This window comes from Ornithorhynchus anatinus, chromosome 1, assembly GCF_004115215.2.
Source record: "Ornithorhynchus anatinus isolate Pmale09 chromosome 1, mOrnAna1.pri.v4, whole genome shotgun sequence".
Classification (NCBI taxonomy): Eukaryota; Metazoa; Chordata; class Mammalia; order Monotremata; family Ornithorhynchidae; genus Ornithorhynchus; species Ornithorhynchus anatinus.
The window spans coordinates 41,205,433-41,228,026 of NC_041728.1; the positions used below are offsets into that span (position 1 = coordinate 41,205,433).

At 47.8% G+C, this 22,594-nt stretch overlaps 1 protein-coding gene across 4 annotated transcripts in view; it reads left to right on the forward strand.

The window, feature by feature from the left end:
- Positions 1 to 22,594, forward strand: part of ADCK1 (aarF domain containing kinase 1) — a 133,927-nt gene that overhangs the window by 41,203 nt on the left and 70,130 nt on the right. For 3 of the 4 annotated variants that reach the window (XM_029075247.1, XM_029075269.1, XM_029075274.1), the window contains exon 4: positions 10,346 to 10,549. The exons of the other annotated variant lie outside the window; for it this stretch is intronic. In XM_029075247.1, coding sequence (XP_028931080.1) covers positions 10,346 to 10,549 — 204 coding nt within the window. The remainder of the gene's footprint in view (positions 1 to 10,345; positions 10,550 to 22,594) is intronic. 4 annotated transcript variants of the gene reach the window in all.

Below are 22,594 nucleotides of genomic sequence, written 5' to 3' on the forward strand. Positions count from 1 at the left end.
GGTTTCTAATCCTAGCTCGGTCATGTGCCTGCTGGGTGACATTGGGTATGTCACTTCTCTGTATCTCAGCTTCCTCATCTGAAAGATCAGGATGAAATGTCCATTCTCTCTTCCCATTATGGGACAGGGCTTGTGTCCAAATGGATTATCTTGTGTCTTCCATAGTGCTTGGCATATAGAAAATCCTTAATAAGTACTGTTATTTATTATTTTGGTGTTGACGACCTTTTCATTGCAGAATTGCTTAGTGTAGTGCTCTGCAAACAGTAAGAGCTCAGTAAATACCATTGATGATGAGGAGAGGGGAAATGGTACTTTATTCAGATATTCACTATTGGTCATTTTTGCATACTGTGAAGATTTTTCAGCCTTTCTAGCCGGGAGTTTTGATACTTTAATGCCAATGTTCCTTTTTTTTCTTGATAATAATAATAATGTTGGTATTTGTTAAGCGCTTACTATGTACAAAGCACTGTTCTAAGCTCTGGGGTAGATACAGGGTGATCAGGTTGTCCCACGTGGCACGTGGGGCTCACAGTTTTATTCTCCATTTTACAGATAAGGTAACTGAGGCACAGAGAAGTTAAGTGACTTGCCCACAGTCACACAGCTGACAAGTGGCAGAGCCGGGATTCGAAGCCATGACCTCTGACTCCCAAGCTCGGGCTCTTTCCACTGAGCCATGCTGCTTCTCTATGATGGAACGTGATCATGGCTATCATTTTTCCTCTGAGCTGTACTCTGGGGCTTCCTATTCTTTGGAGCAGGAATAGGGCAGGTAATCACAGCTGTAAAGGCGCAGTGTGGAAAGAAGCCCAATTTCCTGAGGTTCTGAAACAAGAGGTTTGTCAGCTGCTCTGATGACAGGATTCCAGGCCCTGCCTTTGTGTGTGGAACCGGACAAGTCTGTGGTTCCACACGAGGTGGGAGGAAAGCAGGACGGGAAGGACAGAGGTCTTTGGGTGGGCTGGGAGAAGGGGAAAAGGGCAGAGAAGAGTCGGATCCGTGAATAAAGTGTCATGTGCAATTGGAAAAGAGGGAGTCTTTGGTGCCAAAGACTGCCTGACTTTGACTCTGATTGGTTCTGACCAGAGGTCATCTGTGATTGGCAGCCAGTAGAGTGGGATTAGACCAGCCAGAGGGGGAGTCTGGATTCACCTGAGCAAGCGACAGTGATGTGATGTCCCTGCTTCCCCCTTCCTTCTAGGCCCGGCCTGGGTTATGGCTTCCTGTGCACAGGATTATAGCCCATGATGGGAGAGTCTTGAGCCCCCGGCCCCTGCTCCAGGCAGAGCGTGAGGGAAGGTCATGCTGTCTCCGCTATCTCCACAGCCACGGCTTCTGGGAGGGTAGTTTCGAGCCGTGAGGAACCCGAAATCCCATTTCCTTTCGTGTTTGTCTCCTTTGTCTCTTTGTTTACCTTTCCTTTTGGGCCTGTCTTCATATGTAGATCGTGAACCTCACGTGTATTTCTTTCTCAATGCTTATAACAGAATAAGTGCCTATTTTTTTAGGGTATTTTCCAGGTGCTGTACTAAGCACTAGGGTAAATACAAGATCATCAAATTGGACACAGTCCATGTCCCATATGCGGCCCACAGTCTCAATCCACATTTTCCAGATGAGGTAACTGAGGCACAGAGAAGTGAAGTGATTTGCCCAAGATCACACAGCAAACGGCAGAGCCAGGAGTAGAACCCAGGCCTGTGTTCTATTTACTAGGCCACACTGCTGAAATACAGGTACTACTGCTACAACTAGTATAGGTCCTTATCCCCAACACCAACTTCCTCCATCCCACCCCCATCCTTCCATCTCCACTTCTTAGGAAAACATGTGATTCCTCTCTCGGGCCACCTCCCGTCTCCTCACCAATCTCTTGAGGTAAGATGTTATTTGGGCATGTCCCGTGACATCAATCCCTTGCTTCTCTCCCACCCGATCCCTGCCCCTCCCCAATTTCCCACCCCTTGAGGGTTTTTTTCTTCATCCGTTGATACCTTCCCATCCTCTGAGATTTCAGATTTCTCGTGTCTGCTAACTCTGTTGTACTGTACTTTCCCAAGTGATTAGTACAGTGATCTGCACATAGTAAGTGCTCAATAGATATGATTGATTTCTCTTTCTAAAACCTGGGTCACCAGCCAACCCATTGGAACAACTGTGGGAGGGGAGATTTTGCCAGATACTGTCCACTCAGACCTCCCCCTTACTGAGCTTTCTGAGCCGAGGTTCTCAATGCTACCAGCTACAAGAAAAGCCCGGGCCCTGAGCCAAGCCAAGCCCATGGCTGGGAGGGGCAGTGCCTGGCCTATGGGCCACGACACGGAGACAATGGCTAAGGCCCAAGGGGACATTGGTTGCCAGCATCTGTTTTTTTCTTTAAGCTCAGAGAAAGTTCATTCATCAAGCACTTGGTGAGATAGGACCTTGATTCCCTAAGTTTGCACTCTTCACCCCTCATTGGTATAATGATGGCATTACTGTATTTACTTAGAAGCAGTGTGGTCTGGTGGGTAGAGCACAGGCCTGGGAGTCAGAGGACCTGGGGTGTGATCCCAGCTTTGTCACTTGTCTGCTGTGTGACCTTGGGCAAGTCACTTCACTTCTCTGGGCCTCAGTTATCTCATCTGTAAAATGGGGATTAAGACTGCAAGCCCCATGTGGGACAGAGTCTGTCTCCAATCCGATTTGCTTATCTCCACCCCAGTACTTAGTACAGTGCCTGGCAAATAGTAAGTGCTTAACAAGAACCATAGTAATTATTACTTATATCTCTTTTTCCATCTCAGTATACGTATACCTGGGCGGCTTTAGGGCTTCCTATATGTATATGTATGCCGAGTCAGAAGGAGACATGTAACTACTGGGGTGACCGAACCCACCTGGTTGTTTTGTGGCCCGGTCTGCCCAAGGGAGACCCAAGAGTTTAGAGAAACCAGGATCTAAGGATGCTTAGAAACAGAGCAGCAAAATAGGGCTCCTCCCTTCGCCCAGCCCCGTCAATAATGAATTGCCACTGAGCTCTTCCCATTAGCTATTTACCCCAAAACCAAACTGGGTAATGAAAATGTTTTTAATTAATATGAGGCTGATTAAAACTCATTACAGCAAGGTCGTTGGTAATGAGAGATAATCATAACACAAATTACAGAGCTTGGAGTGAAATGAAGATGGAGGCGAGAGAGGGCGGCAGCGCCAGCTGTTCCTGCTCCACGTGGAGCGCGACGGAAGCGGACAGTCGGACAGTCAGTTGTATTCATTGAGCCCTTACTAGGTGCAGAACACTGTATTGAGCGTTTTGGAGAGTACAGTATAACAATAGAATGGACCCAGTGCCTGCCCAAACGAGCTTATGTCTAGAGAGGATGGGAGAAGGTGGGTGCCCAGCAGAGGGGTGTGAGGTCCATTCTGGGGTTGGGTTTAAAGGTCAGTAATGTAGGGATCTCTGCCCTGCCTAGTACTTATATACCTATCCCTATGCTCCTCCATTTCTCCTATCTGTAATTTATTTCAATGTCTGTCTCCCCCTATTGAACAGCAGCGTGGTGTAGTGGATAGAGCACAGGCCTGGGAGTCAGAAGTTCATGGGTTCTACTCCCCGCTCTGCCACTTGTCTGCTGTGTGACTTGGGCAAGGCACTTCACTTCTCTCTACCTCAGTGACCTCATCTGTAAAATGGGGATTGAGACTGTGAGCCCCATGCGAGACAGGGACTGTGTCCAACCCAATTACCTTGTATCTACTCCAGTGCTTTATGCAGTGTCTGCTATATAGTAAATGCTTAACAAGTACCAATAATAGTAATTATTATTATAATTATTATACGCTCCTTGTGGCCAGAGATCATATCTACCAACACGGTAATACTGTACTCTCCCAAGGGCTTAGTACAGTGCCGAGTACATAGTCTTGTCTTATGCCGTCGAGTCACCTCCGACCCATAGCGACTTCATGGACACATCTCTCCCAGATATGTCTCTGTCTGCATTCGTTCTGGTAGTGTATCCATAGAGTTTTCCTGGGAAAAATAAGGAAGTGTTTTACCATTCTGCAGTAAGCTTGAGTCTCCACCCTTGACCCTCTCCCTTGCCGTTGCTGCCCAGCACAGGTGAGTTTCGACTTGTAGCAGCTTGCCTTCTACTCGCTAGCCACTGGCCAAGCTAGGAATGGAATGGATATGCCTCTGCCGAGAGTGGTAGAGTCCGGGAAACTCTCCAGGTACGATCCTGAGAGGCTGTACAGTGTTGGCACTCAGTAATGCTATTGACTGATTGATGAATTGATTCTCTCCTCTTCCTTCTCCCCCCCAAGACAAGCTCTTTAGATGGGAGATTTTACACTGACTGGATGAATTGCGCATTGGTGTGTTTGGGTTGGGTAGGGAACATGTCTACCAACTCTGTTATATTGTACTCTCCCAAGCTTTTAGTAGAGTGCTCTGCACACAGTAAGCACTCAATAAATATGACTGATTGATTGGGTGTAGAGTTCCATACTTCTTCCATGTGTATTTCCACTACAAGTTTTGGATAGGGTGCTGTTGGTGAGTCCTTTGTATACAGGGACTATGCCTGACCTGATTATCTTGTATCTACCCAGCTCCTAGTTGGGTACTTGGCATAGAGTAATCACTTAAACACCACAATTGTTATTAAATGGTCCTGTGCACGCGTATGACATCAATCAAGATGTGTGAGCTTTAACACGAACTCTCCAGATTGTGGGATTCTTCGAATCAGAGATGACTGGGGCAGGAAGACGAGATGTTTATAGTGCTGTGGGAGAGATCTTGAAGAGTATGTGTATTCATGTAGAGAGATGGGCCGTGGGTGTAACGTGTTTCAAAAATCATCTGTTCTTTACAGATTACAACAATACAAACATTAGCCTTTACACTAATCTGTTGTTCAGATAATAATCTCCAATTTAAGTGGTAGGTATCCTAAAGTCCTGTCTTTTGAACTGAGACCAGTGTAAAATCATTTCTTAACCCCTAAAGGTGCTTAACAAGCTTTCGTAGCTCCGGCCCAGCTTCTGAGATGATGATTACCTTGACTCTTCTGAATGTCAACTTCCAAATTTGTTTTACCTCCTCTACTGGACCTGTGCATTTCTTCATCTCCTCTAACTTTGTTATGAGGTATTTCTGGCTCTGTGGAACAGGAATATCAATAAGGCTTACTATTTTATTAACTTGATCAAACAATGGGACATGGCAACATCATTAATCCATATTTACAGAGCAGGATTACTACTATTATAAATGAAAATGGCAGATCTAGCTTGAGCACCAACAATGTGCTAGGCAAAGGACAGAACGTGCGATTAGGTAGGGCTCCTGCCACTTATATTCATGTAATGAATTAGCGGGACCAGCCTGAGCCCGCGGAGTGGACAGGAGTGGGTTTGGGCCAGGGCAGAGATTGGGAGGGTCTTTGTATTGCTTTTGTCTGTCCCCCTCTAGATTGTAAGCTTGTTGTGGGCAGGATACATGTCTGTAAACTCTTTTGTATTGTACTCTCCCAAGCTCTGCACTTAGTAGGCTCTCAATAAATACCATCGATTGATTGATTGATTGATTGATAGTCGGAGTTCAGGAGAAAAATAAGAGTAATAGTAACAATCATTATATTGTGATGATGATGATCCTTGTTAAGTGCTAACTATATATGCCCAACACTGAACTATGTGCTAAGGTAGATACAAGATAATCAGGTCGGACACAGTCCCTGTCCCACATGGGGATCACAGACTAAGTAGGAGGGAGTAGAAGCCACTTTGAGAGAGGAAAGGAAGGGGTCAGGCAGAATGGTCAATTAACCAATCAGTCATATTTATTGAGGACTTACTGTGTGCAGAGCACTTTACTAAGCACTTAGGAGAGTACGATACAACAGAGTTGGTAGATGCATTCCCTGCCCATATCGAGCTTACAGTCCAGAGGATGAGCTTTCAGTCTAGAAGACGAGTTGACAGACTGGTCATGGAGCCGGGATTGGAAGCCAGGTCCTCTGACTTCCAGTCCCATGCTCTGTCCACTAGGCCACACCGCTCCTCTGCTTCCACACCTCTGAGAGCCAAGCCCCAGCAGGCGTTCCCCATCTCACGGATCCCCAGAGCTGGGCTCTTTCTGTCAGACCGACAGCAGGGCTTCCAGGAACACTAGTCCTCTGCCACTGGTGGCCCGGGCAGGGTTACAGGCCGAGAGGGACCTCTGCGCCCACCTCTTCCCATCCTCTGCTCTCAGAGGACCCATCTTCCCAGATGCGACCCTCTCCTCCCACCAAGATGCCGCGATAGGGCCCCGGGGCTGCCAGGAAGGGCTCGGTGCAGCTGTGGAATTGTATCGACCTGAAGAACCCCATTGTTTTCAGCCAGGCAGCCCAGGCCCCAGCTTCCTTCCTCGACTGCTGTGCCCGGCCTGCCGCCTCTCAGAGCAAGGAAGAGAATATTGGATTGCAAGAGCCTCCCCCGGCCCCCTCTTTTCTCCTTCCCTCTCCTCTCCACTGGTGACTGCACATTTTCTCCTCTACTGGAGACAGAGTGTCGAGGACAATTATCAGAGCCGCATAAAAGCTGTTTCCCCATAATGGCCTGAACTCTCTGTACTGTGATAAACTGCCCAGCTGCTTGCTCGTGGGATTGCTCTCTCTCTCTCTTTTTTCTCTGTCTCTGCCCCTTTTTTTCTCCTTTTTAAAAATGGTATTTGTATAGTATTTTGGTCTGGTATTTTTAATGGTATTTGTGAAGTGCCAGCTTACTGTAATAAGCACTGGAGTAGATACGTGCTAATCAGGTTGGACACAGTCCATGTCCCACATGGGGCTCACCGTTTTCATCCCCATTTTACAGATGAGGTAACCGAGGCACAGAGAAGCTAAATGACTTGCCCGAGGTCACACAGCAGACAAGTGGCAGAGTTGGTATTAGAACCCAGGTCCTTCTGACTCCCGGGCCTGTGCTCTATCCATTAGGCCATGCTGCTTTTCATATTATTTTTTCTGCTCTTGCCTCTTTCCATGGTCCTGCATTTGCTGACTCTCTGTGAGATGCCGACGAGAGTAAGGAGAGAGGGAGAGAGAGAGCAAGAAAGAGAGGATGAGGGTGGAAGAAAAGTAAGGGCAAGTGAGACAGCAAAGGTCACAAGCCCTGTGTGTTTGTCAGAGATTTATAGATTTGATACCCAAATCTACATCGCCAGCCGTGATCCCTCTCCCTTTCTCCAGTCTTGCATCTTCTCCTGCCTTCAAGACATCTCTATTTGGATGTCCTCCCATCGCCTCAAGCTTAATATGTCCAAAACAGAGCTCCTTATCTTCCCACCCAAGCCCTGTCCTCCCCCTGACTTTGCCATCACTGTGGAAGGCACTACCATCCTTTCTGTCTCACAATCCCATAACCTTGGCGTTATCCTTAACTCCTCTCTTTCATTCGACCCACATATTCAATCCATCACCAAGTCCTGTTGGTCCCACCTTCACAACATCACTAAAATCCACCCTTTCCTCTCTATCCTAACTGCTGCCATGTTAATACAATCACTCATCCTATCCCGCTTGGATTACTGCATCAGCCTTCTTGCTGACCTCCCAGCCTCCTGTATCTCCCCACTCTAGTCCATACTTCACTCTGCTGCCTGGATCATTTTCCTACAAAAACGTTCAGGACATGTCACCCTGCTCCTCCAGAAACTCTAGTGGTTGCCCATCCACCTCCACTTGAATCCAGGGGAAGCAGCATGGTTTAGTGGAAAGAGCATGGCCTTGGGAGTCAGAGGACGTGGGTTCTAATCCCAGCTCCTCCATTTGTCTGCTGTGTGACCTTGGGCAAGCCACTTAACTTCTCTGTGCCTCAGTTCCCTCATCTGTAAAATAGGGATAAAGACTATGAGCCCCACATGGGACAACCTGATTACCTTGTATCTACCCCAGTGTTTAGAACAGTGGTTGGCACATAGCAAGCACTTAACAAATACCATTATTACTATTATTATTTATTATCAAACAAAAGCTCCTCACCACTGGCTTTCAAGCACTCCACCACCTTGCCCCCTCCTACCTCACCTCGCTTTTGTCCTTCTACAACCCAGCCCGCATACTTTGCTCCTCTAGTGCTAACCTTCTCTCTGTGCCTCAGTCTTGCCTGTCTCACTGCCAACCCCTAGCCCACGTCTTGCCTCTCGCTTGGAATGCCCTCCCTCCTCAAATACGACAGGCAATTACCCTTCCCCCCCATCAAAGCCTTGGTGAAGCACATCTCCTCCAAAAGGCCTTCCCAGACTAAGCTCCTCCCCTCCCCCCGCCTTCCTCATCTCCCACTCTCTTCTGTGTTTCCCTGACTTGTTCCTTTTGCTCTTCTCCTGGCCCAACCCCACAGCACTTATGTACATATCTGTAATTTTATTCATTTGTATTCATGTCTGTCTTTCCACTTCTAGTCTGTAAGCTCACTGTGGGCAGGGAATTTGTCTGTTTATTGTTGTATTGTACTCTCCCAAGGGCTTAGCACAGTGCTCTGCGCACGGTGAGTGCTCAGTAAATATGATTAAATGAATGAATGAATGAGAGACAGTTTCAGCTAGAAGCTCAGAGAGCATTGGAGACAAGACTGTAGGTATGGTGGGGGTGAAGGGGTTGTGTGCACAAAGTCATTGTGGCTGGGCCTAAGCAACTGCCAGATGCTTTAGGTTAACCCGGTGGGTCTACCCCGCTAGACCGTAAGGTCATAATGGGCAGGCAGTGTGTCTGCTAATTGTATTGTACTGTACTCTCCCAAGCACTTAATACAGTGCTCTGCACATAGTAAGTGCTCAATAAATATGGTGTATGTATTGATTGATTGATTGACTGGAGGGAGCTGGGTCTGTCTAGCCCAGAAGACTCCCTGAGCCCCCCTTTTTTATTTTATTTTATTTTTTAACATATTTGTTAAGTGCTTTGTGTGTTCCAGGCACTGTACTAAGTGCTGGAGTAGATTCAAGCTAATCAGGTTGAACACAGTCCTTGTCCCACGTGGAGCTCACAGTCCCTAATCCCTATTTTCCAGATGAGGTAACTGAGGCCCAGAGAAGTGAAGTGATTTGTCCAAGGTAAGACAGCAGACAAGTGATGGCACTGGGATTAGGATCCAGGTCCTCAGACTGCTTCTCTGTGCCCATATGGAGATGTTTTTGTGATTTGGGAATTTTGGAGGGGTTTGGCTTAAGAACCTCAATGCTCTTAAGGCAGATGTGGACCCGGAGACTACCAGAGCCAGGGCCGGGCCAGCTCTCCGGGCCCCCTGTAGAGCAGAGGGGAGTCCCAAACTTTGCCTTTTTTACAGTATTTGTTAAGTGCTTACTTATGTGTCAGGCACTTTACTAAGTGCTAGAGTAGATAAAAGCTAGATGCAAGGAAATCAGTTTGGACATAGTCCCTGTCCCATGTGTGGCTCACAGTCTTAATCCCCATTTTACAGATGAGGGAACTGAGGCCCAGAGAAGTGAAGTGACTTGCCCCAGGTCACACAGCAGACATCCCAGGTCCTTCTGACTCCCAGGCTCATGCTTTATCCACTGGGCCACGCTGCTTCCTTGTGCCTGTCCCTGCATCCTCAGTTGGCTCAGGATCAGAAAATCTTCTGGGAGATAGAGGATGGGCGTTCCCCAGTTGGGAGGGCTGCCTAGTGTTTGACTTCTTCTCTCCTCTATGAGGGATTTTGCTTATGGAGTAGAAGCGTGAAGAAGGGGACTCCCAGTGTCCTTCAGTCACTGCTTCCTTGGTCTTGGATGTTGGGAGGTGGGGTGGTGGGTGAGGGGTGGGTTGGAGTCGGAGAGGGACTCCAGGGGTGATATACGATTAGACTGTAAGTCCGTCAAAGGGCAGGGACTGTCTCTATCTGTTACCGATTTGTACATTCCAAGCACTTAGTACAGTGCTCTGCACATAGTAAGCGCTCAATAAATACTATTGAATGAATGAATGAATATACCAACAAACCCCGAGATTGACAGCTCCCGATTAGCAGGAACCAGCTGGGTCCAGTGGATGGCTTTAGACCAGGCCGTCTGGAAAAATGATAGAACAGAGTGGCTTTTCTCCCCAAACCCAGGGAAAGGCAGAGGAAATGTAGAGACGGAGTCAGTCAGTCAATTGTATTTATTGAGCGCTTGCTGTGTGCAGAGCATTGTACTAAGCGCTTGGGAGAGTATAGCATAGCAATAAACAGACACATTCCCTGCCCACAATGAGCTTACCGTCTAGAGGGGAGGAGGAAGCGTGGGTAAGGGGCCCCGGAGAGGGGGTGAGGAGGCGGCAGTGGCATCATGCACTCACCCGCCATGGGCCGGGACTTATCTTCACAGGTTCACCTGCGCTCGGCCGAACGGCTTCGAGAACTCTGTTGTGCCAACCGTGGAACGTTCATCAAGGTGGGCCAGCACCTGGGGGCCCTGGACTACCTACTCCCCGAGGAATACACCAGCACCCTCAAGGTCCTCCACAGTCAGGCCCCACAGAGCAGCATGCAGGAGGTCAAGAAGGTGATCCGTGAGGACCTGGGCAAAGAGGTGCGTGGCCGGCCAGGGGAGAGACGGGCGGGAGAGTGAGGTAGACCGTTAAATTGTCTCTAACCCAGGCTGCCCAGAGGGGCAGTGGAGGACACAGAAATCCATCGACTCATCAGTAGTAATCATTTGGTGCCTACTGTACTGAGTGCACCATAGTAATAATAATAATAGTTATTATTATGGTACTTGTTAAATGCTTACTATATGCTAAGCACTGTTCTAAGAGCAGGGGTAGATATAAGTTACTCATGTTGGACACAGTCTCTTTCTCACATGGGGCTGACTGTTAGTCAAGCACTTAATAAAGTGCTCTGCACACGGTAAGTGCTCAATAAATATAGCGTGGTTAATCCCCATTCAACAGATGAGGGAATTGAGGCCCAAGGAAGTGAAGCAACTTGCCCACACAGCAGACAAGTGGCGGAGTCGGGATCAGAACCCAGGTCCTTCAGACTCCCAGACTCATGCTCTATCCACTAAGCCATGCTGCTTCTCACCATACACAGCGCTTGGGAGAGTATCCTAAAGGTTAAGGCACTATCTCTGCCTTCAAGGAGTTTACAGTCTAATGAGGGAGCCAGTGATGCCCGATTTCCTGCAGATAACTGCAGTGTTCATGAAAAAGAGCTGTTGCAGGACCAGTGAAGAATTGAAAATTGAAAGCCTCCTGGAGCTGTCCAGGCTGACACAAAACCAGGGTTTCTGCTAGTTCTATTTTAGGGAATTCTATCAATCCATCAATCTTATTTATTTACTGAGCGCTTACCGAGTGCAGAGCACTGTACTAAGCATTTGGGAGGGTACCGTATAAAAACCTAATTGACACATTCCCTGTCCAAAACGAGCTTACGGTCTACAGACAAGCTTACAGTCTAGAGACGAACTTACAGTCTAGTGAATCCTGCTTGTTTCATGACAAGAGGCTGTTCTTCTTAGTACAGTCTTCTGAAGTCCAAGTGTTCTTGGTTTGTTTTTTTTTTTATGGTATTTTTTAATCACTTACTAGGTGTCAAATACTGTTCTAAGCGCTGAGGTAGTTACAGGTCCATTAGGTCAGATGCTGTCCCTGTTCCTCCTGGGGCTCCCAGTCTAACTAGGAGGGAGAACAGTATTGAATCCCCATTCTACAGTTGAGGAAACCAAGGTACATTCATTCAATAGTATTTATTGAGCGCTTACTATGTGCAGAGCACTCTACTTAGAGAAGTCAAGTGACTTGCTCAAGGTCACACAACAAGCAATTGGCAGAGCCTTGATTAGAACCCAAGTCCTCTGACTCCAAGGCCCGTGCCCTATCCAATAGGCCATGTGGCTTCTCTAAGTTCCCATTGACCTTTGAGTATGAGAGGAACGGGGATGGGGGTTGGGAAGTGAGGGGTGGGAGAAGGTGAAGCGGGGAGGAACCCACTGAACCAGAACCCTTGGTTAAGAGTTGAACCCAACAGCTCCAAAGTGGGATGTACTTAGTGGCTTCTGCTAAACCCTTTGCTCCTTAAAGATATAACTCAAATTTTGGAGGGGTTGACTGGAGCAAGAGGGAGAGGTGGAGTTCGGAGGGATTTGGGGGGTGGGGCGTGGGAGGAATGGGTTGAGGCAAGCAAGGTCAGGGAGAAAGGATTGGGAGATTGGTGCTGCACCTGTTTCTCACCCTGCTCTGCCTCATGCCAAGCCTGTCAGCCTCTTGCTTCCAGCAGATCTAGATTCGCCCCCCCCCCAATTAAAACTAAATAAATCACTTTAATAACAGTGTAAATCGTGTCACTGCTCACATGTGACAGATCAGTAGGATGGTGTATATATGCGTGCTTGAGAGAGAGAGTGTGTATGTGTGTGTATATGTGTGTGTGTGTGTGTTTGCGTGGTTAACCCTTTGATGGTGGTCCCTGCTACTTTGGCTCAACGAAGGGGATCTGGAGTGCAGAGTTGGGCATGGCCTGGGTATCCAGACCCTAATTGTGGCCAGGTGAGGTTGAGGGCGGGTTCTCTGGGATGGCAGACCAGAGTTTACTGATGGGAAATACAACCCCCTGAGGGTCCTGACAGACCCCAGATCCCCAGCTTTGACTGTTTTTTGTGTCAGAAATGAATTCCTTTGTTTGGCAGAGGTGAGGAGAAAAGAGATCTCTTTGTTTTCTTCCACCTGACTCCCCCTTCCTTGGGCTCTATGTCGGTGGCTCTCTGTGGCCTCATGGAACCGAATGTGAATCGTGTCCACAGTCCGGCTGCGTCTTCTAGGGCCCTCTCCAGAGCCAGGGGTTGGGGAGGGGTGGGAGGGTTCTGCCTCTCCCAGGGGGCACTGAGTCTCCCTCCTGGACCAGCAGTTTTGCTCAGAAATCTCTGATGGCCCCCACGAATCCCCCACTCATGAAATGTCCTCCTCCCCCTGCAACCCATCCCCCCTTTCCCGCCCCCGCCCGAGCTTGGATTTGTTTTTCGGTGACACGCTGGCTGGGTGGGCTGGAATGCTTGTCACTTGTTCCTTGGCTGTGGGTGGAGGCTGTGGGTGGCTGGGAGGGAAGAGGGAGCAAGGAGGAGGCAAGGTAGATGAGTGTGGGAGAGCTGAGAAAGGGACAAAGAAGATATAGGAGGAAGCAGGTGGTGAAGTAAATGATTCCCCCCTCCCAGCTTTCCCAGAGTAGCGATCTTCATCTTCAGCAAATCCCATTCCCCCTGCACTCTGCACTTCACTGAATGACCGAGGGAGGAAGTGTGGGCCTGGGGGATCGGGATCGGGGGCCATCTGGATCACCGGAAATCGGCCTGGCCTGGCAGCTCCCCCCACCTGATTCTCAGAGCTGGGGCCGGGGGGAGTTCCCGGCCCACCCAGGACCTTTCAGTGGGAAAGTGGAGGAACCGAGTGGAGTTGAATTTGTCTCTCCCGTCAGCGGGGTCGTGAGCACCCTCCCTCAGCTCTGCATCCTGTGGCCTGATGGGCAGGATCAGGGGCGGGGCAGGGGAGAACGGGTCTTCTCCAGCGAAGGCTTCATGAAGGTTGGAGCACCAAGAGGGAGTTGGGGACCCAGAACCTGGCTTTATGTGGGGCAAATGCATCACTGCAGCTGAGAACCATCTTTAAACATGCACACAATGCAGAAGCAGGGACTGAGCCCACTGCCCATTCTACAGCTCCACTAGGATCTCACCAGCCAGGGTAGAGTTCTCCTCATGAAGGAAGGACAGGTACACACACACACACACACACACACACACACACAATCAGCATGGTCTAACAAATGGAGCACGGGCCTGGGAGTCATGCAGTGTACATGCACTGTGACCTTGGGCAAGTCACTTAGTTTCTCTGTGCCTCAGTGGCCTCATCTTTAAAATGAGGATTATGACTGTGAGCACCATGGGGGACAGGGATGTGTCCAACCTGATTTGTTTGTATCTACCCCAGTGCTCAGTACAGAGCTAGGCACATAGTAAGTGCTTAGCAAATGCCATAATAATAATTATTATTTGTGAATTTGTAAAACAGGAGGAGTCATCTGGGCCAGGATAATGGAAATGGAGCAGTCCCATCCCTGTCTCTCCGAACCACCTTTCAATCTCTGAACTCCCTTTGTTCGGAACTGTATTGAGGAATCTCACCGCCCCATCTCTGGGTCCCTGAACTAAATAGTTCCAGGACCCTTTTTTTAATAGGGAAAAAAGTCTCTCTGGTCCCAGGAGCCGAGGTTTGACTCGTGTCTTTCCTGTGAGGGAAGAGACTAGGGGTGCTGAGACGGGCCTGGTTTACAGCCCCAAGAGAAAAGCCCTCTCGTTCCTGGACGTCTTCGCACGTCTGAGTACTCTCATGCCTGGGTCATGGGGGAGAGCTGCCCTGTCAGGACACCGATGCCTCTTGTTGCATCACTCACTCACACCTGTTCCATCACCCCTTGAAGTGCTACTGCCCTCCAGTCAGAGTCTCGGCCTGCCAGGGGCCGGGAAGCAGGAGATCAATGTTAGCCTCCCTCCTCCTCCACCTCCCCTGTCCCGCTACCCACGGCAGATTCCAGAGCCCTTCTGGCTGCCCCCGGAGGCAGCGATGCCATGAGTGGCACAGAAGTAGAGAACCATGTCCCGGCCTATGGAGCACAGCCTCGCTTCTCTCGACTCTGTCCTTCAGAGGTTGCTCCGGGCTCAGACGTCGTTAAAATTCTCCGCTCCTCTCAGGGCTCTGTGATCTTGGCTGTCAGCCACAGAGCCGCCCTTTCTCCTGGAATGTGTCTCCAGCTGGCGCTCCCTTCTCAGGCCCCACAGCGTCTCCTATGTTAGATGGGCCTCCTTCCCCTCCCTCAAACCACCCTCCAATACCACCCTCCCCGCAACATCCCACCAGGACCCTTCATTGGACTCCAGTGTGGCAACTTGTGCTCTCCTTACACTCCTTTCTGCCAGCCCGCCATACACAGATGTACTCTTGTACTCTCTTTCCTTGATTTCCCTATCGACGGTAAACTCCTTGTAGGCAGGGTTGCACCTACCAGTTATTTTGTATCATATTCTCCCAAGCACTTAGCACAGTGCTGTGCATACTGTAAGTGCTCGATAGATGCCACTGGATGATTGATTCATGCTCTCGGGATTGAGGTTCAGCACAGAGTACTCATCGTAGTAGAATTTACTGAGCATACATTTGGTGTGCTGCGTTGAACTAAGCAAAAAAATGACATGTTCCCTGCCCATCACTCAACAGTATTTGAGTGCTTGCAATATCCAGAGCATTATACTGTGTGTTTGAGAGAGGATAATTGAGTCGGTAGACATGATCCCTACCCTCAAGGAGTTTACAATCTAGCCAGGGAGACAGGTGCTAAGATAAATTGCAGGTAGGAGAAGTGGCCAAGTTTAAAGATATGTACATAAATGCTGTGGGGGGCATTGAGGTGCTGCAGTGCTTTATTATTATTGTTATTATTCAAGTGCTTAGGGAGTTAGGACTGAAGCACACTGGTGGTGCAGTAGGGGTGAGGGGGAAGGATGGGACTGGTCTAAGCACTTGTCATATCCGGTCTCAACCACTGCATCATCCTCCTTACTGACCTTCCTGCTGTCAGCCTTTCCCCTGCTCTCCAATCCATAGTTCTCTCTGCCGCCTGGATCATTTTTCTAAAACCTCATTCTGCACACGTCTCCCCACTCCTCAGAAACCTCCGATGGTTGCCCATCCCTCCCCACATCAAGCAGAAATTTTTGGCCATTGGCTTTAAGACATTCGATCAGCTAATAATAATAGTTGTGGTGTCTGTTCAGCACTTACTATGTGCCAAGTCCTGTCCCAAGTGGAGACGTAGATAAAATATAAACAGATCAGACACAGTCCCTGTCTCACTTGGGACTCAGTCTACAAGGGAGGGAGACTAGGATTTTTATCCCCATTTTACAGCTGAGGCCCAGAGAAATTAAGTGCCTTGCCCGAGGTCACACAGCAGATAAGGGGCAAAGTCAGGATTAGACCCCAGGTCTTCTGATTCCTAGGGCTGTTCTCCTTTCACTAGGCCACACTGCTCTCCCCACTACTTCACCTTGCTCCTTTTCCACTACACTTAAGCGTCACGAGGTGCTTCCACTCTGTAGTTATCAGGGAGAGGTGCTGGATTGCTCCACTCTGAATAATAATAATAATAACGATAACAGTATTTGTAAAGTGTTTACTACTATGTGCCAAGCAGTGTATAGAGCACTTGGATAATACAAGATTATCAGGTTGGATAGTCCCTTTCCCTCACAGGACTCCCAATCTAAGTGATAAACTCTGTGTGGGTAGTGAACTGTCAGCCTCCAAGGGGCAGGGCCCTAGTGTTTTGCCCCCAGATTTAGTTGGGCAACAGTAGGAAGGGGTGGTGGCACAGGGGCACAAATGAGCTAAAATCTAGTGGTTTTAAGGGTAGATCAGGGCATCAGGACATGGAACAGCATATAAGCAGAACAAGAAAGTCAGGCCTGATTTCCCACTCCTGCCTTCACCCTCCCCAGTCAAGTGGAGTGCAGCGGAACCAAGAGCTAACCAACTGTGACCCAGTGAGATATAATAATAACGATAATGATGATGGTATTTGTTAAGCACTTTCTGTGTGTCAAACACTGTTTCTAAGGACTAGGGTAGATGCAAGATAATCAGCTGTCCTACATGGGGCTCACAATCTTAATATTCCATGAGATGGGTCGATCCTCTGCCTCAAGTAACCTGAAGTGTGATCAGATAAGCCAGTACAATGCGTTATTCTTTGGCAGAGATCCTACTGAAAAGCAGCTCCAGCTGCACTTGGGGCTACAGGCTCCTTGTGTTTACTGTGCCACTTTGGATATCATTTCTTTTTTTTTGGTGGTATTTATTAAGTGCTTACTAATTGCCAGACACCAGACACTAAGCACTTCTCTGGGCCTCACTTCCCTCATCTGTATAATGGAGATTAAGTCTGTGAGCACCTAGTGAGACAGGGACTCTATCCAACCTTATTAGCTTATATCTACCCCAGCGCTTAGTTCAGTGCCCGGCACATAGTAAGCACTTGACAAATACCATAAAAAACCCAAAACCCAAAAAAGTGAATGAGTTGCTTTTATCAATCAATCAGTGGTGTTTACTGAGCTCTTCCTATGTGCAGAGCACGGTACTAAGCTCTGGGAGAGTACAATATGTACACGTGTATATCTGTATATGTCTGTAATTTATTTATATTAATGTCTGTCTCCTCATCTAGATTGTGAGCTCATTGTGGACAGGGAATGTGTTTGATGCTCTACTGTAATTATGTGATAATTATTATTATTATGGTATTTGTTAAGCGCTTACTATGTGACAAGCACTGTTCTAAGCGCTGGGGTAGAAACAAGGTAATCAGGTTGTCCCATGAGGGGCTCATAGTCTTAATCCCCATTTTACAGATGTGGTAGAGGCCCATCGAAGTTAAGTGGCTTGCCCAAGGTCACACAGCAGACAAGTGTTGGAGCTGGGATTAGAACCCACATCCTCTGACTCCCAAATCCATGCTCTTTCCAACTGTACTCTCCCAATTGCTTACTACAGTGCTTTGCACACAGTAAGCACTCAGTAAATACCGTTATTAATTAATTCCAGTACAACAAAATCAGCAGAAATGTTCCCTGCCCATAACGAGCTTACAGTCTAGAGAGACAAGGTAATCATACCAATAATAATTATTGTGGAATTTGTTAAGTGCCCACTCTGGGCTGACTTCTGTGTAGAATATTGGAGTGGTACAATATAAATAGATCAGACAGTCCCTGTCCCACATGGGGCTCACAGTCTAAGGGTAATCAATCAATCAAGGAATCATTGGTGTCGAAGAAGAACTTCACAGACTCTGGCCTGTGTTTGAATGGGTATTTCAGAAACAAGTTTATTTCTACTAGTTCTAGTAGGGAGTGTGTTTGACAGGCAGAGTTTTCTCTGCTAGTCAAGGCCAAATCAATACCACTCAATAGAGCATTTCTTTATATGCAGTGGGTACAGCATCCAAGCATCACATGTGATCAAAGAGCACAATACAAGGTGTATGTATACACTCCAAGATAAGCAGCAGTAAATTTTTCCTCGGTATAGCTGGCCAGAGGTCTTGACCATGCTAAGGGAGGAATGGCTCCAACCCGTCTCCAGACCTTGGCATGCCAAGCTCCCCGAAGAGGCAGACATTTGGACAGGATGGACCAGAGGAGGGGAGGCTACGTGATGTGAACGCTCTGAGTAAATGGTGGCTTGGCCAGACAAAATGGAGTCCGGGCTCATCACATTCCGGCCCTGGGTATTTTACCACTGCTAGGGATTCTAGTCACCAGAGTTACCCTCGTTCACTTAAAAACAAGATGGTTATGAGGCAGTCAATCAGGCCTAGAGGCAAAACAGCTCAGAGGGGCTGGGTTAGAGAGAGAGAGAAGGGGCAAATTCAAGGTCCAGACCATTGAACTTCCCCAGTGATATCCATGACCACTTACCGTTTATAGAGCACTAAGCACTTGGGAAAGTGCAGTGCAATAAAATTAGTAGATGCAGTGTCTGACGTCAAGGAGCTTACTATCTAGTTGGGGAAAAAGATGTTAAATAAATTACAGATAGGGGAAGCAGCAGAATATAAGGATATGTATATAAGTGTTTAAGGATATGTACAAAGGTGCTACAGAGCTGGGGATGGGTGGTTAAGAGATCCAGGACCAAATCCTTAGGCGGTGCAGAAGGAGGGTATATGGTTAGGGAAAAGATAGGTTAGTCAGGGAAGGCTACTTGGAGGAGGTATGACAAAGCAGCGTGGCTCAGTGGAAAGAGCCCAGGCTTGGGAGTCAGAGGTCATGGGTTTGAATCCTGACTCTGCCACTTGTCAACTGTGTGACATTGGGCAAGTCACTTTACTTCTCTGTGCCTCAATTCCCTCATCTGTAAAATGGGGATGAAGACTGTGAGCCCCACGTGGGACAACCTGATGACCCTGTATCTCCCCCAGCGCTTAGAACAGTGCTCTGCATGTAGTAAGCGCTTAACAAATACCAACATTTGAAGATGGGGAGAGTGGTGGTCTGTTGGATATGAAAGGGGAGAGGGTTCCTGGTAGGAGGGAGGATGCAGCATGGCCTAATGGATTAAGTATGGGCCTGGGAGTCAGAGGATTATCTTGTATCCATCCCAGCGCTTAGTACAGTGCCTGGCACATAGTAAGCATTTAACATATGTCACAATTATTATTATTAGGAAGTGAGCAAAGAGAATCACTGTGGCCTAGTGGATAGAACATTAACTTGGGAGTCAGAATGACCTGAGTTCTAATCCCAGCTCCATCACTTGTCTTCTGGGTGATCTTGGGCAAGTCACTTAACTTCTCTCTTCTTCAGTTCTCTCTTCTGTAAAATGGGGATTGAGACTGCAAGCCCCATATGGGACAGGAACTGTACCTAACCAGAGCAGCTAATCCTAGTATTTAGTACAGTGCCTGGCACTTAGTAAGTGCTAAACAAATACCATTTTTAAAAAAGGGGGTTGACAGAGAGAGGAGATCGAGACATAGTAAGTAGGTTGGTGTTAGAGAGTTCAGTATGTGGACTGGATTGTAGTGGTGGAGGAGCCAGATTAGGTAGGAGGGTAGGAAGTAGCTGATCAAAAGCCTTAAAGGCAAGGGTGAGGAGGTGTTTTTTTGATGTGGAGAAGGGTGGGCAACCTTTGGAGGCTTTTGAGGAGTGGAGAGATGTTTATAGAATGATTTTTTAGAAAAATGATCCAGGCAATGAAGTGTGGACTGGAGAGAGGAGAAATTGAAGGCAGGGAGGTCAGTGAGGAGCCTGTGATGCAGTCGTTGAGGCGGGATATGAAAAATGCTAGAAGAGACTCAAAATGAAGGAAGGGGCTGTGACTGAGGCTTGTCAGCAAAGGAGATGATCCACCCAGTCTCTCCTGATTAGATTTTAAGATCCTTGCAAGAAGCAATGTGGTCTCTTCCTGCAATCCACCGAGTCAGCTCTGAATAGATGGGCACTGTTTGACTCAGGCTCACATTAGTCTGGGCAATCGAGGGAGACAGACTTAGTGGGTTGTGGATTCATGTCCCCCCCAGTTGCTCGAAGCTGCGTGGCCTAGTAGAGTGGAGACCTGGGGGTGGGGAGCCCTGGATTCTAATCCCGACTCTGCTACTTGCCTGCTGTTTGACCTTGGGCAAGTCACTTGCTGCTTTGTACCTCAGTTTCCTCTTCTGAAAAATGAGGCTTAACTACCTGCTCTCCCCTCCCCCCGACCCTCCAACCTTGGACTGTGAGTCCCATGTAGGGATGGGGCTGTGGGTTTTTTTTTTAGTGGTATTAAACTCTTACTATGCACCAGGAACTGTACCAAGTGGACACAGTCCATGTCGCAGATGGGGCTCACAGTCTAAATCCATGTTTTACAGATGAGGTAACTGAGTCACAGTGAAGTGAAATGACTTGCCCATGTTCAAACAGCAGACAAGTGGTGGAAGTAGAGGTAAAACCCAGGTCCATCTGACTTCCAGGTCTGTACTCTATCCACTTGGCCATATTGCTTCTCACAGATCTTTCCGATATGATTATCCTTTATTTATCCCAGTGCTCAGCACAGTGGTTGGGACATAGTAAGTGCTTAACAAATGCCACAGTTATTTTCTATTATTATGTTCTTGTGATCATCTGAAGAAGGCAGATGAAGGTGCCATTTGACTGCCAGGTGCCAGGAGCCCCCTGGGTGTGGTTTCAGTATTCTCCATAGGGACTAAATTGTCTCTCTTTGCAACTCCAAGATCTTCCCTATCTTGTGTCCCTGTCAAACTCTATAATAACAATAATGTAACAATAATATAGTAATAATATAATAATAATAATATAATAATAAATTGTGGTATTTAAGTGCTTCCTAGGTGCAAGGCACCAAACTAAGTCTTGGTGTGGATACAAGCCAAATCAGGTTGGACACAGTACCTATCCCGCACTGGGCTCACAGTCTTAATCCCCATTATACAGATGAGGTAACTGAGGCACAGAGAAGTGAAGTGACTTGCCCAAAGTCACAAAGCAGACAAGTGGCAGAGCCAGGATTACAACACAGGTCCTTCTGACTCCCAGACATGTGCTCTATCCTCTAGGCCATACTGGCCCTACAGATGAATCCAGCTGATCTACCTCATTTCTCCCACTGATGGCTCTCCCTTCTCTGCCCTCCTCTGTTTCTTTGTTTGTTTGTGTTTTAAAGTGGTATTTGTTCAGCACTTACTCTGTGCCGGGTGCTACACTAAGATTAGTTACAAACTAATCGGGATGGACACAGTTCCTGTCCCACACAGGGCGTACAGTTTCAATCCCCATTTTTCAGCTGAGGTAACTGAGGCATAGAGAAGTGAAGTCACGTGCCCAAGGTCACACAGCAGAGAAGTGGCAGAGCCGGAATTAGACCCCAGGTCATTCCGTCTCCCAGCCCTGTGCTCCATCCACTAGGCCACGCTGCTTCTCTAGTTTGGATCCCCCTCCCCAACAGAGACAAATGCTTCGTTTTCCCTGTAGCACAATCGACTAGAGAAGGGGTAGCCCACACTCAGTTGTGGAGGGGCCCAGCTAGCTCACTTCCTTCCAGACTCCCTCCTCAGGCCTGTTATTTCTCCTGGCTGGGAGCTAATGACCCTTTCAGGAGCTCTAGCTGCTTTCAAGTTTTGTTTCCCAGGATCCATAGCCCAACCCTAACTTTTCTGATGATCCATCAGGGGTCTTTTTTGAATGCTTACTTTGTGCAGAGCACTGTCCTAAACTCTTGTCTATCAACAATCAAGTCTACCTACTGGTGTATTGTGCCTTTCCAAGTGCTTAGTTTTTATCGATAGCCATGGGGAAGGCAGGGAAGACACTTGCTCTGTACACAGAAAGTGCTCAGTAAATGGGATTGATTTGTTGATTGATTGATTAATTGATTAAGGAGAGTACAATTTAGTTGGAAGACATGGTCTCTGCCCTCAAGGAGTATATAGTCCAACTGACGGTGGCAGAGGAAGACAGCCTTATTTCCCATAGATAAACACTGTGGCTTAGGAGCACAGGTTTGGGACTCAGAGGACCTGGGTTCTAATTCTGCTGTGTGACTTTGGCCTTCACTTGAATTCTCCAGACCTCAGTTTCCTCATCTGTAAAATGGGGATCGAACACCTGTTCTCCCTCTCCCTGTGACTCTGAGCCCCATCTCTACCGGGGACTGTGTCTGACTTGATTCCCTTAAATCTGGCCTAGGGCTTGGCCTACTGGAAAGAGCATGGGCCTGGAAGTCAGAGGACATGGATTCTAACCCTGGTTCCACCGCATATCTGCTGTGTGACTTTGGACAAGGCAATTCACTTCTCTGTGCCTTAGTTCCCTCATCTGTAAAATGGGGATTAAGACATAGTAAGTGCTTAACAAATACCACAATTATTATTATTATTAGTTAGAACTTAACCATTACTACAGTTACCACTGTTACTATTATCCTTCCAATGTGTCTTTGCCCCTCAAGACCTCCCCACTGCAGATTCCAGGAAAGGAAATAATGAGGAGCGGGAAGAGACCCACATTGGGTAACAG